This window comes from Melanaphis sacchari, unplaced genomic scaffold (assembly GCF_002803265.2).
Source record: "Melanaphis sacchari strain LSU unplaced genomic scaffold, SCAv2.0 Contig123_pilon_pilon, whole genome shotgun sequence".
NCBI classification, from domain to species: domain Eukaryota; kingdom Metazoa; phylum Arthropoda; class Insecta; order Hemiptera; family Aphididae; genus Melanaphis; species Melanaphis sacchari.
In genome coordinates this window covers 772,664-782,577 of record NW_020270491.1, presented here as the reverse complement: position 1 = coordinate 782,577, position 9,914 = coordinate 772,664, and the positions used below count along the sequence as shown (strand labels likewise).

Here is a 9,914-nt window from a genome sequence, read left to right as displayed (position 1 = left end):
CAATTGACTCATTTCCTTCTGTGGCGATCAGCAGTGGCCACTAAAGTGTGATTTACTCTACGTGACTTTTTCCTTTAGGGTTTCATTACATCATTAGTTTATATCACAGAGTTCTGTGGTTTATTTGTACAGGTCGTGAACTTTATTGAATTTTGAGCAAAGAATTCAATGAGTTAACTTAATTAATTAACTCAATGAACAAGTCTGTGAAAACATGATTAGTAATGCGTTGACAGTCACTATGTACCGAGCAAATAGAGGGGAGTTATATGCACAATATCGTATTTCACAATGTTAAACCTTAACTAGTAGTGAAACAATATATATATATCATTTATAATGTATTTCTTTTAAAACATAGTTGATTTTTAGCTAAATTAAAAACTGTTTCTTATGAAACACCTTATACATAAGAAATATACTCGTACACATCTAAATACAAATTTGTATTGTTTATAGCCCATAGGTGTATGTAGTGTTGAAGCTAAATCGTGAAATCATATTGTCACAAATTATTGGAGACAACGCATAGGATATTCAATTTATGTATCACAAAATAGAAACCTTAAAGTTAGCAGTACCTCTATATCCAAAACTATCCAAGCAGATATATAATATATAATAAATTATAATACTCTATCGTTTTGTCTTAAGTAGTAACATTGATTTTAGTACAGACTGTTCTATTTTGAAACCAATGATGGTAAGTAGTATATGGGTACACGGCTACAGGGGCGCAATTGGGACTTACTAATATTTATATTTATTTTTTATTTTCTTCAGTATTAAACTGCACGCAATTTCACAACTCTAGCAATATTCAATTGTTTTTATGATACATAATATTCTTTAGTTGATATCATTTTATTTTATTTGACATTTTCATTTACTTTTATTAATATTTGTCAAGTTTCTATGTCTCTTCAAAACAAGTAATTATGACACGAACCGAAACAAAATTAGTGTTGTAAGTATTTGTTGAGTCAAAAGTTCTGATACTCCTCAAAATAAAGTGAGTATTTTGGTATTTAGTATAACGTCTAAAAAGTTTAACCATAACATAAATTATTGATCATTTAGTTTTAAGTATTAAACAATGATTGTAGATGGAAAAGTTTTTAAATGAGTATAAAATAAAAATACAAAAAAAAATGCAATTGTATGAAATGCAATGTACCACTAACCCATAATCAACTTAACATTTATTAAAAAGTAAAAAATAACCATATGTAGCTCTGTCTAAAACTAATGACTTGTTTTATACTGGTACAGTCAAACTTGGTTATTTCAAACTTCTTTAACTTGTAATTGTCGATACCACAAACTTTTTTTCCGGTCTTTAGAATTTCCTATTTAAGCTATGTGAAAAAATCTTGTTCAACTCAAATATTTTCGTGAATAACTCCAAGTTTTGAGTTTTATTAATATTAGAAAATTGTGATATTTCCCTCATGTGCTTATGTATATATTTTAATATCAAAAATAAGATCATTGCCCTTTAGTGTTATCGTTACTGATATGTGGTTTAGAATGATTCATTACAAACGCTGCGAAATTCAACAAAAATAAATACCTTTTTTAAATAATTTTTTAACCTTATTTTTGTTTATACATACATAACTTTTTAAAAATACTTATACATAATTTATAAATAAACACAAAGTAAATATTTATTATTATATTAATTTATTTATAATAAATACATAGGATTAATATGTTTTGAACTGGTTTAAAAAAATTTAATTTGGGTAACTCGGAGTTTTTTCGGTCCCTTCAACTTCGAGTTAACCAAGTTTGACTGTATTTATTGAATATATGCAACCATTAATGAATGTTGTAAGAATTTTCACTCTACTTGTTAATATTGCACATTCTAATTTATTTCAAGAACTAAAAACTTGGTAACATACATTTTTGATGCTAACTTAGATTTACTGATTACATAAATTAGATGGTATCTTAATTATTGAAATATTTGAATTGAGTAAAATCCTCACTAAGTAAATCTACTTAGAATTAGTTTAAATGTGTATAATATTTAATATTGATAAACAACAAAAATAATTTTGATCACGGTTCTTAAGCACAAGAAGTAATTTCTTCTTTTAATAAGTACTACTTTTGTTTAGAACCAAACATCATTATTGCAATAGTATGTTTTTCATTAGTGTTACACAAATAACATGAAACAATAAACAAAAATGTGATAATTCAATTTTAATAAATTAAATACTGTGTTAAACAATTATATTATAATATTGTATGCTTAAAATTTTAAATTTAATGAAGAAATAATTAACAACAATATAGAGTTGGTTGTGGGCAATAATTAAAATATCTATTGATTTGGTTTTGTAAAAATAAATATATAAGAATTTTTTCTTTCATTTACTTTGACATTATAAAAATAATTTCAATTAATATTTTAAATTTTCAACAATTTTTTTTATATATATATTTACTTAACATAGTAAAAAAAAATATATATATATAATATTAATAATAATAATAATAATAATAATAATAATAATAGTGTGTTAAACTCGTATTCTCGAGGGTTCATAATTAATACTATTTATTTGAGTTGCCCCCACAAAGTTTAACACTAATACCCTACAAAACATCTTAGGATTTGAATTAAACAAATTTATGACACATCAATCATACAACAGTTCAAATTATAAACAAAAAAAAAAAAAAAATATATATAATAATAACTAGAATTTAAAAACTCACAGTATAACATATAAATGAAAAAAAAAAAAATAAACAAAAGTTAATAATAATTATTATAAAAAGAAAAAAAAAGAAAAAGTAATTTGAAAGATAAATTATTTATTTATTGTCTGATCAAAGTGATTAGCTAGGACGTTTAGGAGAATACTAAAATGAAATAATAACGTGAAAAAAATTTGTTTATCTGTAATCAATGTTTGTCCCTGAAAAATAAATATTAATATTTTTATAAATAATTTTAAAATAAGCAAATAGTTGTATTTATAATGAAGCATTACCTTATCATATGATCTAGCATGTTCGATATTCTCTGTTCTGATAATGATGGTAATAATTTGTGTATCATTTCTCTGAGAAACTGATCACTTATTCCTGGGCTTGCACGTTCAGCCAATTCAAAAGAATTTTTCAATTCTTCAATAGCATCAATCTTATAGGACACATCATTTTTGTAACGATATCTCTTTTGTAACTGTAAATAAAATAAAACAAAATTTTGTAGATACAGAACTGAAGTAGGAAATATGAAAAATGAAAAGGTTGGATAAAGTAATTGTTTTGTAAACATATTTTAAATTAGTATTGGATGCAATGCTAAATTGCATCATACAGATACATACCTCAGATATCAAAGGAAAAATTAAAAGAGACAGACATGGAGACCAGCACGAGTTATTATGGTTTTGGTTAGTCTTGGGATGAACAGATTGTTTCTTATTATCTGTATGTTCTGACATGCGAGTAACACTGCGTTTTGTTTCAATTTCTTTGGAATTTGAATTACGTTTGTCTGAATTTTTAGATCCATGAATATGACTGACAATCAGCTATTTACATAAACAACACCAAAATGTATGTTAATATAATTATTTGTTGCAAAAGTAGGAATCAATAATTAATTTAATTCAAAATTAAATATTGCAAGACAGTTATTAATTACATTAGGTTCAACGTTATTGGATTTGTGATTAGATGATTTTTTAGATGATTGCAAGGATCCGTTCTGTTGAGTTTTCTTTGACAACAATTGAGATTGTGAAGCAGAGCTTGATTCAGCAGTAGTATTTAATAAAGGCTTTAAAGAATTGGGTCCTCTAACAGTCATAATCCATGGTTCATCTAAATCACTGTCATTTTTACCAGAATCTTCCCTAAAATCAAAACAAATATTATAATAATGAAATAAAAATATAATAATACAATATAATTTATAAAGCTCAAAAATAAAAGTATTAAAAATATATTTTTTTATAATTACACATCTGAACTTTCTGATTCTGTCTCACTCTCTTCATTACGTTGAGATTTCCATTTTTTATAACGATCAATAAGATCTACCAGATATGAACTTTTTTTAGCTTTTCTTATAAATGGAAATTTTAATAATTCTTTTGCAGTTGGTCTCTAAAACACATAAAATTAATTGTATAAAAAATATAGCTAGTGACTTGGTGTAGCGCATTGGCTGCTACCAGTCACGAAATGCAACTGGGAGTAAGTAACGGCCACAGCTACTAGTTCTCGGATGGGTGACCATCCGGGTTCATAGTGGTTAAAATCTTTGCCATACATACATGTATTTGTTATCAACCGTATAAACCTTACTCATATCCACAGTTCATAACCCTTACAACATATGTTATGTTTTGACCAAGTTGTCAAAGCAAAAATTGTATACATTTCAAGACAAAAAAAAAAAAAAAAAAAAAAAAAATGAAGCAAAGAAAAATAATAACTGTAATGAAAGTGCTTACATTTTCAGGATCTTTGTTTAAACACGCTTCCACAAATTCTTTAAACTGTTTAGTATAATTTCCTGTCAACTGAGGAGGGTTATTTTTTGGAATCAAAAATAATACCCTCATTGGATGTAGCTCAGAATTAGGAGGTTCACCTTTGGCTAACTCTATAGCTGTTATTCCTAATGACCAAATATCCGCCTATAGAATCAATATAATGTTTAATCTTTGATTCAAACACTTTAAAAAAATAATGAACCTTGGAATCATATGCAGATTGTTTAATAACTTCAGGTGCCATCCAAAATGGTGTACCAACAAATGTATTTCGTTTGCTAGTTGTATTTGTCAATTGACCAGCAACACCAAAATCAGCTAATTTAACATCACCAATTTCACTTAATAAAACATTTGCCGCTGTAAAACAGAATGATAAATAATAAAAAAAATATATTTTATGACATTAATAAGTTACCTTTAATATCCCTGTGTAATTTCCGTTCACAATGTAAATAATCAAGACCTTTTAAGACTTCTCTAAGTATAATGGCAATATGCATTTCTTCAAAATTACCAGCTTTCATTAAATCAAGAGCTGATCCACCACCAAGATATTCCATAATAATCCATAGCTTAGTGCCCTAAAATAAGTTAATATTTCTAAGTATAACTGTTCAACAAATTTAAAAGTATTTAAAATTACTTTTAAATAGGAACCAAAATATTTGGTGACAAATGGACTGTCACATTGAGATAAAACCATAATTTCTTGTTGGATGTCTTCAATTTCATCTTCAGCTTCTTCCAGATCAATTATTTTAATGGCCACAATTTGTTGTGTTCGGTTGTCTATACCTTTGAAAACTTCACCAAATGAGCCTTTACCAATACGTTCTTGTTTGGTAAATATGAGTTCTGGGTCGACTTTCTATACACAAAACATAAGTCAAAATTTGTAAAAAAAAACATTCATATCAAGTATAGTGCATACAGTTAATGTTAATAATACATAATAATGGTAATTAAAAATATATAAAACAATGTTAAAAGAAAAATTTATAAATAATTATTTTTTGATTATAGATATCACCCAAATGATTAAGGGTCGGATTGTTATGATTTTATCTATTTGTTTCCAGTGTAAGCAGTTAAATGGATATATAAAAGAAATATTTGTGATTCATAACACATTGAATTCATAGAAAAAATTTAATTTTGCATTAAAAGTATATTTTAGGGGTTAAAGAACATTTAAGAATAAAAAACAATTAATCTTGAATATGGTATTATGTATGTATTAAAATAAGAATTGATAATAATAATAGGTAAATAACTAATTAAACTTCATAGGTCTAAAAATGTTAATATTTTGAAAAATAAAGAAAGAAAATAATGATCAGTCATCGTTAAAAAGTTAATACCACTCATTACTGAAAGTCAAAATGATATGCAGTTTTGCGCCTAAACATGCTTTTTAGGCAATTACCTCAAAACTAAAATGGGTGAGTAGCAGAGGTAGATTTCCCAATAGACAGAGTAGGCAATTGCATAGGACTGAAAAATATAGAGGGCGGAAAATTCTGTAGTGCATTAATAAATTACATTATTTGAATAAAAAAAATAAAATATAATTGATAATTAATATAGAAAAAGTCTACGCGTACCACTAAATCAAGATATTGGATATCAGCCGAATAGGATATAATATTTAACAATGAATTTATATTTAAATTTAATTCAACAATCTCAGTGATATTTCTGTTATCATGAAGTGTCTTGTTTGAAATAAGGCAATTGTAACAGTTGAGTCAAGTATTTTTGTTTCATTAAAATTCTAATCTAAAATTTCAATGTAAATGAATGTGCTAGTCAGATCATATAATATACAATATACATAAAAACAACTACTGAATTATGTAATTTTAGAAGATTTCATAAAATAAATTGATTAAAAAAGCTGTTTTTTTTTAAATATTTTAAACTTTTATTATAGGTACTGCCTATCATCATATAGATCTATAATATTATCAAATGTATTTGAAAAAAGCTTATTGAAAAGACTTCTAAATATTGCTGAAGAAACAAGTTTTAGCTGATTCTCAATTTGATTTTTGTAACAGATATTCTACAGTGCACAAAATTCAACCTATAGTAGATAAAATATCATTTTCCCTAATAGGAAAATAGTATTACACCGCTGTCTTCTTGGACGTCTCTTAGACATTTGATCATGTTTGGCACACAGATTTTTTGTTTAAATTAAAACTCCTTTTACCGTCTAGCTATTACCACATACTTAAATCATAATTAGAGGATCAGTTCTTTTCAGTGAAGTACAGCTCATTCATTTATCCACCAAAACACAGATTAGAAGCAGGGGTTTCTTAAGATGTAGTTACCACTTCTTTTTTATTTAACATTTTTATTTTTGACTAACTCATACTGCCCACTAACTTAACAAAAATACTTATTTAAAACCAATCTCTATATAATAATCTTGCCATCTCTTTTATCCAATATGTTTTAAAATTTTTTTTGCAAACAATTTTACTTAAATTTACAAAACCATGCGAATTTCTTAATAAAAAGTCTTGCGTCAGGATATATTCCTATTAATCTCTGAAAAAGATTAAAAAAGTGATAATGTAGGGATCTACACATCTAAAGTTTAATATCCAAACATTGTAATAATTACAATTATAATTAACTAACTGTTATTGTGCTTTCATTGGAAGATTTCTTAATTCTGTTATTCTAACCATAAAATCTTTTATCATTTTTACTTATTGTACAAAATGTAACAGATTGTAAATACATATTTAAAGTTAAAAAAAATAAAATTTTAAGTATATATTTCAGTATTTTTTTTATGTTTTTAGAGTTTTAAAAACAAAGTTGGAATTTTATAACTATTTTTGATAATATTAATATGTTTCTTATAGAGATTACAAATACTATTGTGTAAGAGTTAGGTAGTTTAGTAAGCAACATAGTTGACCAATGATTTTGTAAAAATTATTTTTCTTCTATACATTATTAAAAGTTTTATTGAATAAGAGTTTTTACTGTCAGTTATAACTTGTTTGGCCTTTTAAGGATAAGGATAAAAATACTTAAATAAAAGTACCTATACAAAAGGAAAATCGATAAGTTCTATTAATATTGAACCAATAAAAAAAAAACTTAGATAAACCTATAAATGACCTTGGTAGGAGGTACACTCACCATTACCCTTACTATTCATTCAATGTATTGATATTTCATTACTAGCTAAGAAATCAATAATAATTATTAAACACCTAAGTACTAATTTATATAACAAACAATTTCTTTAGAAAAATGTATGGTTTGGTATACTGATAAGCTGATATAACTGAAACTAATATTTAGTTTCAAATATTTATAATTTACAGTCATTACCTAATTGCTTTGATTAGACTTAATTTATTTTCTAATGAAATCTAGGAATTATATAACTTTAAAGTGAATTTTTAATTCGATAATATAATTTTACAATACACCACATTAAACTAAAATTAATTTAAACATATATATCTGAGTAAATATCTAGAAAATCAATTTTATTTGTTTTAGATACAAATACAGAATAAGTTTACCTATTATTTATTTGTTTGCTATTTTTTTTTTTTTTTTATTACTATGTAAGTACTTATATGCATTAAATCTACTATCTATCCAAATAAAACACGGAAAATAAGATATTATTTTTAATTCTTGATTACTGACAAAAATACAATATGGCGTTTAGGTCCCTATCTCATCACCTAACCTATCTGATTTATACTTTTATACTTTATGTAAAACAACATGATGGTATTGATAGCTTTAGGTCGAAGTAATATTTATTTTTAATAATTAGAATGTTAAACACATTGAAATGTTTTAGCTGTTTTTACCCATTTATTAGTTGTACATTAGCTATACTTGCTATTGATCCGCGGATAAATTGATAATATGAAATCAAGTAAGAATAATTTCAATTAATCTGAAATGATATGTAGATCCTAGGTATTGTAACACGATAAAGAAGTATCTACCTATCGAATTACATATTATTCAGAGATGAAATGACTTGAGTACATAAATATGTTTGCCCTCTTAGTGGATTTAAACCTAAACACGACAGTGTCGGGTATTATCTGGACGACGAGATTGTCCGAGAGTACCCCCAGACTGTGGCAGACAGGGGATTTAGATACCGATTGTACACGAAACACTCACTTCGTTGAAAGCCATATCGTTGGTCATTTATGCCGGTCTTGTGCGTGTATTAGCGATGTGACCGGGCAGTTATTCCAGTGCGATGACCCGACCGTGGCGAACGGACCGCGATGATGGTCTGGAAGTGGACACCGTAATCGTCGTTGTGTGGTAGTCCAATTGCCACCTTCGACTCGACCACATCATTCGAGGCAAAACGGGCCCGCGACGACGGCGGCGTCTGCTCTCGGCTGTCCGCTGTCTCGAGAACGAGCTCGTCGCATTTGTCGCGCTAGGGGCGCCGTTTCACCGCGGCGGCGTATTTCGCCCGCGACGCGATCGTTCTCCGCCGAAACGAATGCCTACCGCGTACGGAAAATATCGAACGACGACGACGACGATAGCGTATAATTATAAATATCAGAAACTTTTCGGTATCGCGATTTCGTCAGTAGTGTACACGTACGACGAAAAAACAAACCGATATATTAATAATTATTATTATTTACCGTGACAACAGTACTATACAGTATACGAGTGGCGGCGGTACGGTTGTAGACTAGGTTCTATTTAATTTGATTTTTCACCTCGATACTCTGATAGTGACGATTATAATAATAATAATAATAATAATAATAATAATTTGTTACCGTACGTACACAGTCTGTTGTTGTGTACATGACAGCGGCGGCGGCGGCGGCAGCGGTGGTAGTGATGGCAATTATTATTACCTACATTCCAAACCTCACCGGAATGCAAAGAGATTGTATGATACGGCGGCGGAGTGGAGAGGAGCCGAGAGCGCGTCGACTGTCGCGTTCGACGTTAACCGGCCTACGGGTTACGTACGACGACGATTTTACACCTGTCGCCGCCGTACACCGCCACACCGACATACGCGGCACACGGGCGCGACGCGCGCGCACATACGCGTAAAACCGACACGCACACACAATATGCGTACGCGATCGTATTATTATTATTATTATTTATTATTTTTTATTATTATTATTATTATTTATTATTTATTATTATTATTATTATTATTATTATTATTAATTATTATCACGGCAGAACCTCCACGATAGTCCGGTGCGAACGCGGCAGACTGGAACGGCTGCCGTTTATCAATCCGTTATTAATTTATCCGATTTCCCGGAGCTTAATATGATGGATAATAATTATTAATTCATCCGTTTTGTCCGCAACGAATTTCGT

The 9,914-nt window shown here is 28.2% G+C and overlaps 1 protein-coding gene across 1 annotated transcript; it reads right to left on the bottom strand.

The window, feature by feature from the left end:
- Positions 1-2,821: 2,821 nt before the first annotated feature.
- On the bottom strand, positions 2,822-9,403 carry LOC112590962 (serine/threonine-protein kinase 26). Its single transcript, XM_025334581.1, has 10 exons — positions 8,718-9,403; positions 5,179-5,403; positions 4,951-5,116; positions 4,735-4,892; positions 4,491-4,676; positions 3,995-4,140; positions 3,677-3,887; positions 3,357-3,563; positions 3,015-3,208; positions 2,822-2,939 (listed from the first exon to the last, which is right to left on the bottom strand). The coding sequence occupies exons 1-10, from the start codon at positions 8,742-8,744 to the stop codon at positions 2,927-2,929; spliced, it is 1,533 nt and encodes a 510-aa protein (XP_025190366.1). The 5' UTR covers positions 8,745-9,403; the 3' UTR covers positions 2,822-2,926.
- Between the last annotated feature and the right edge of the window lie 511 nt (positions 9,404-9,914).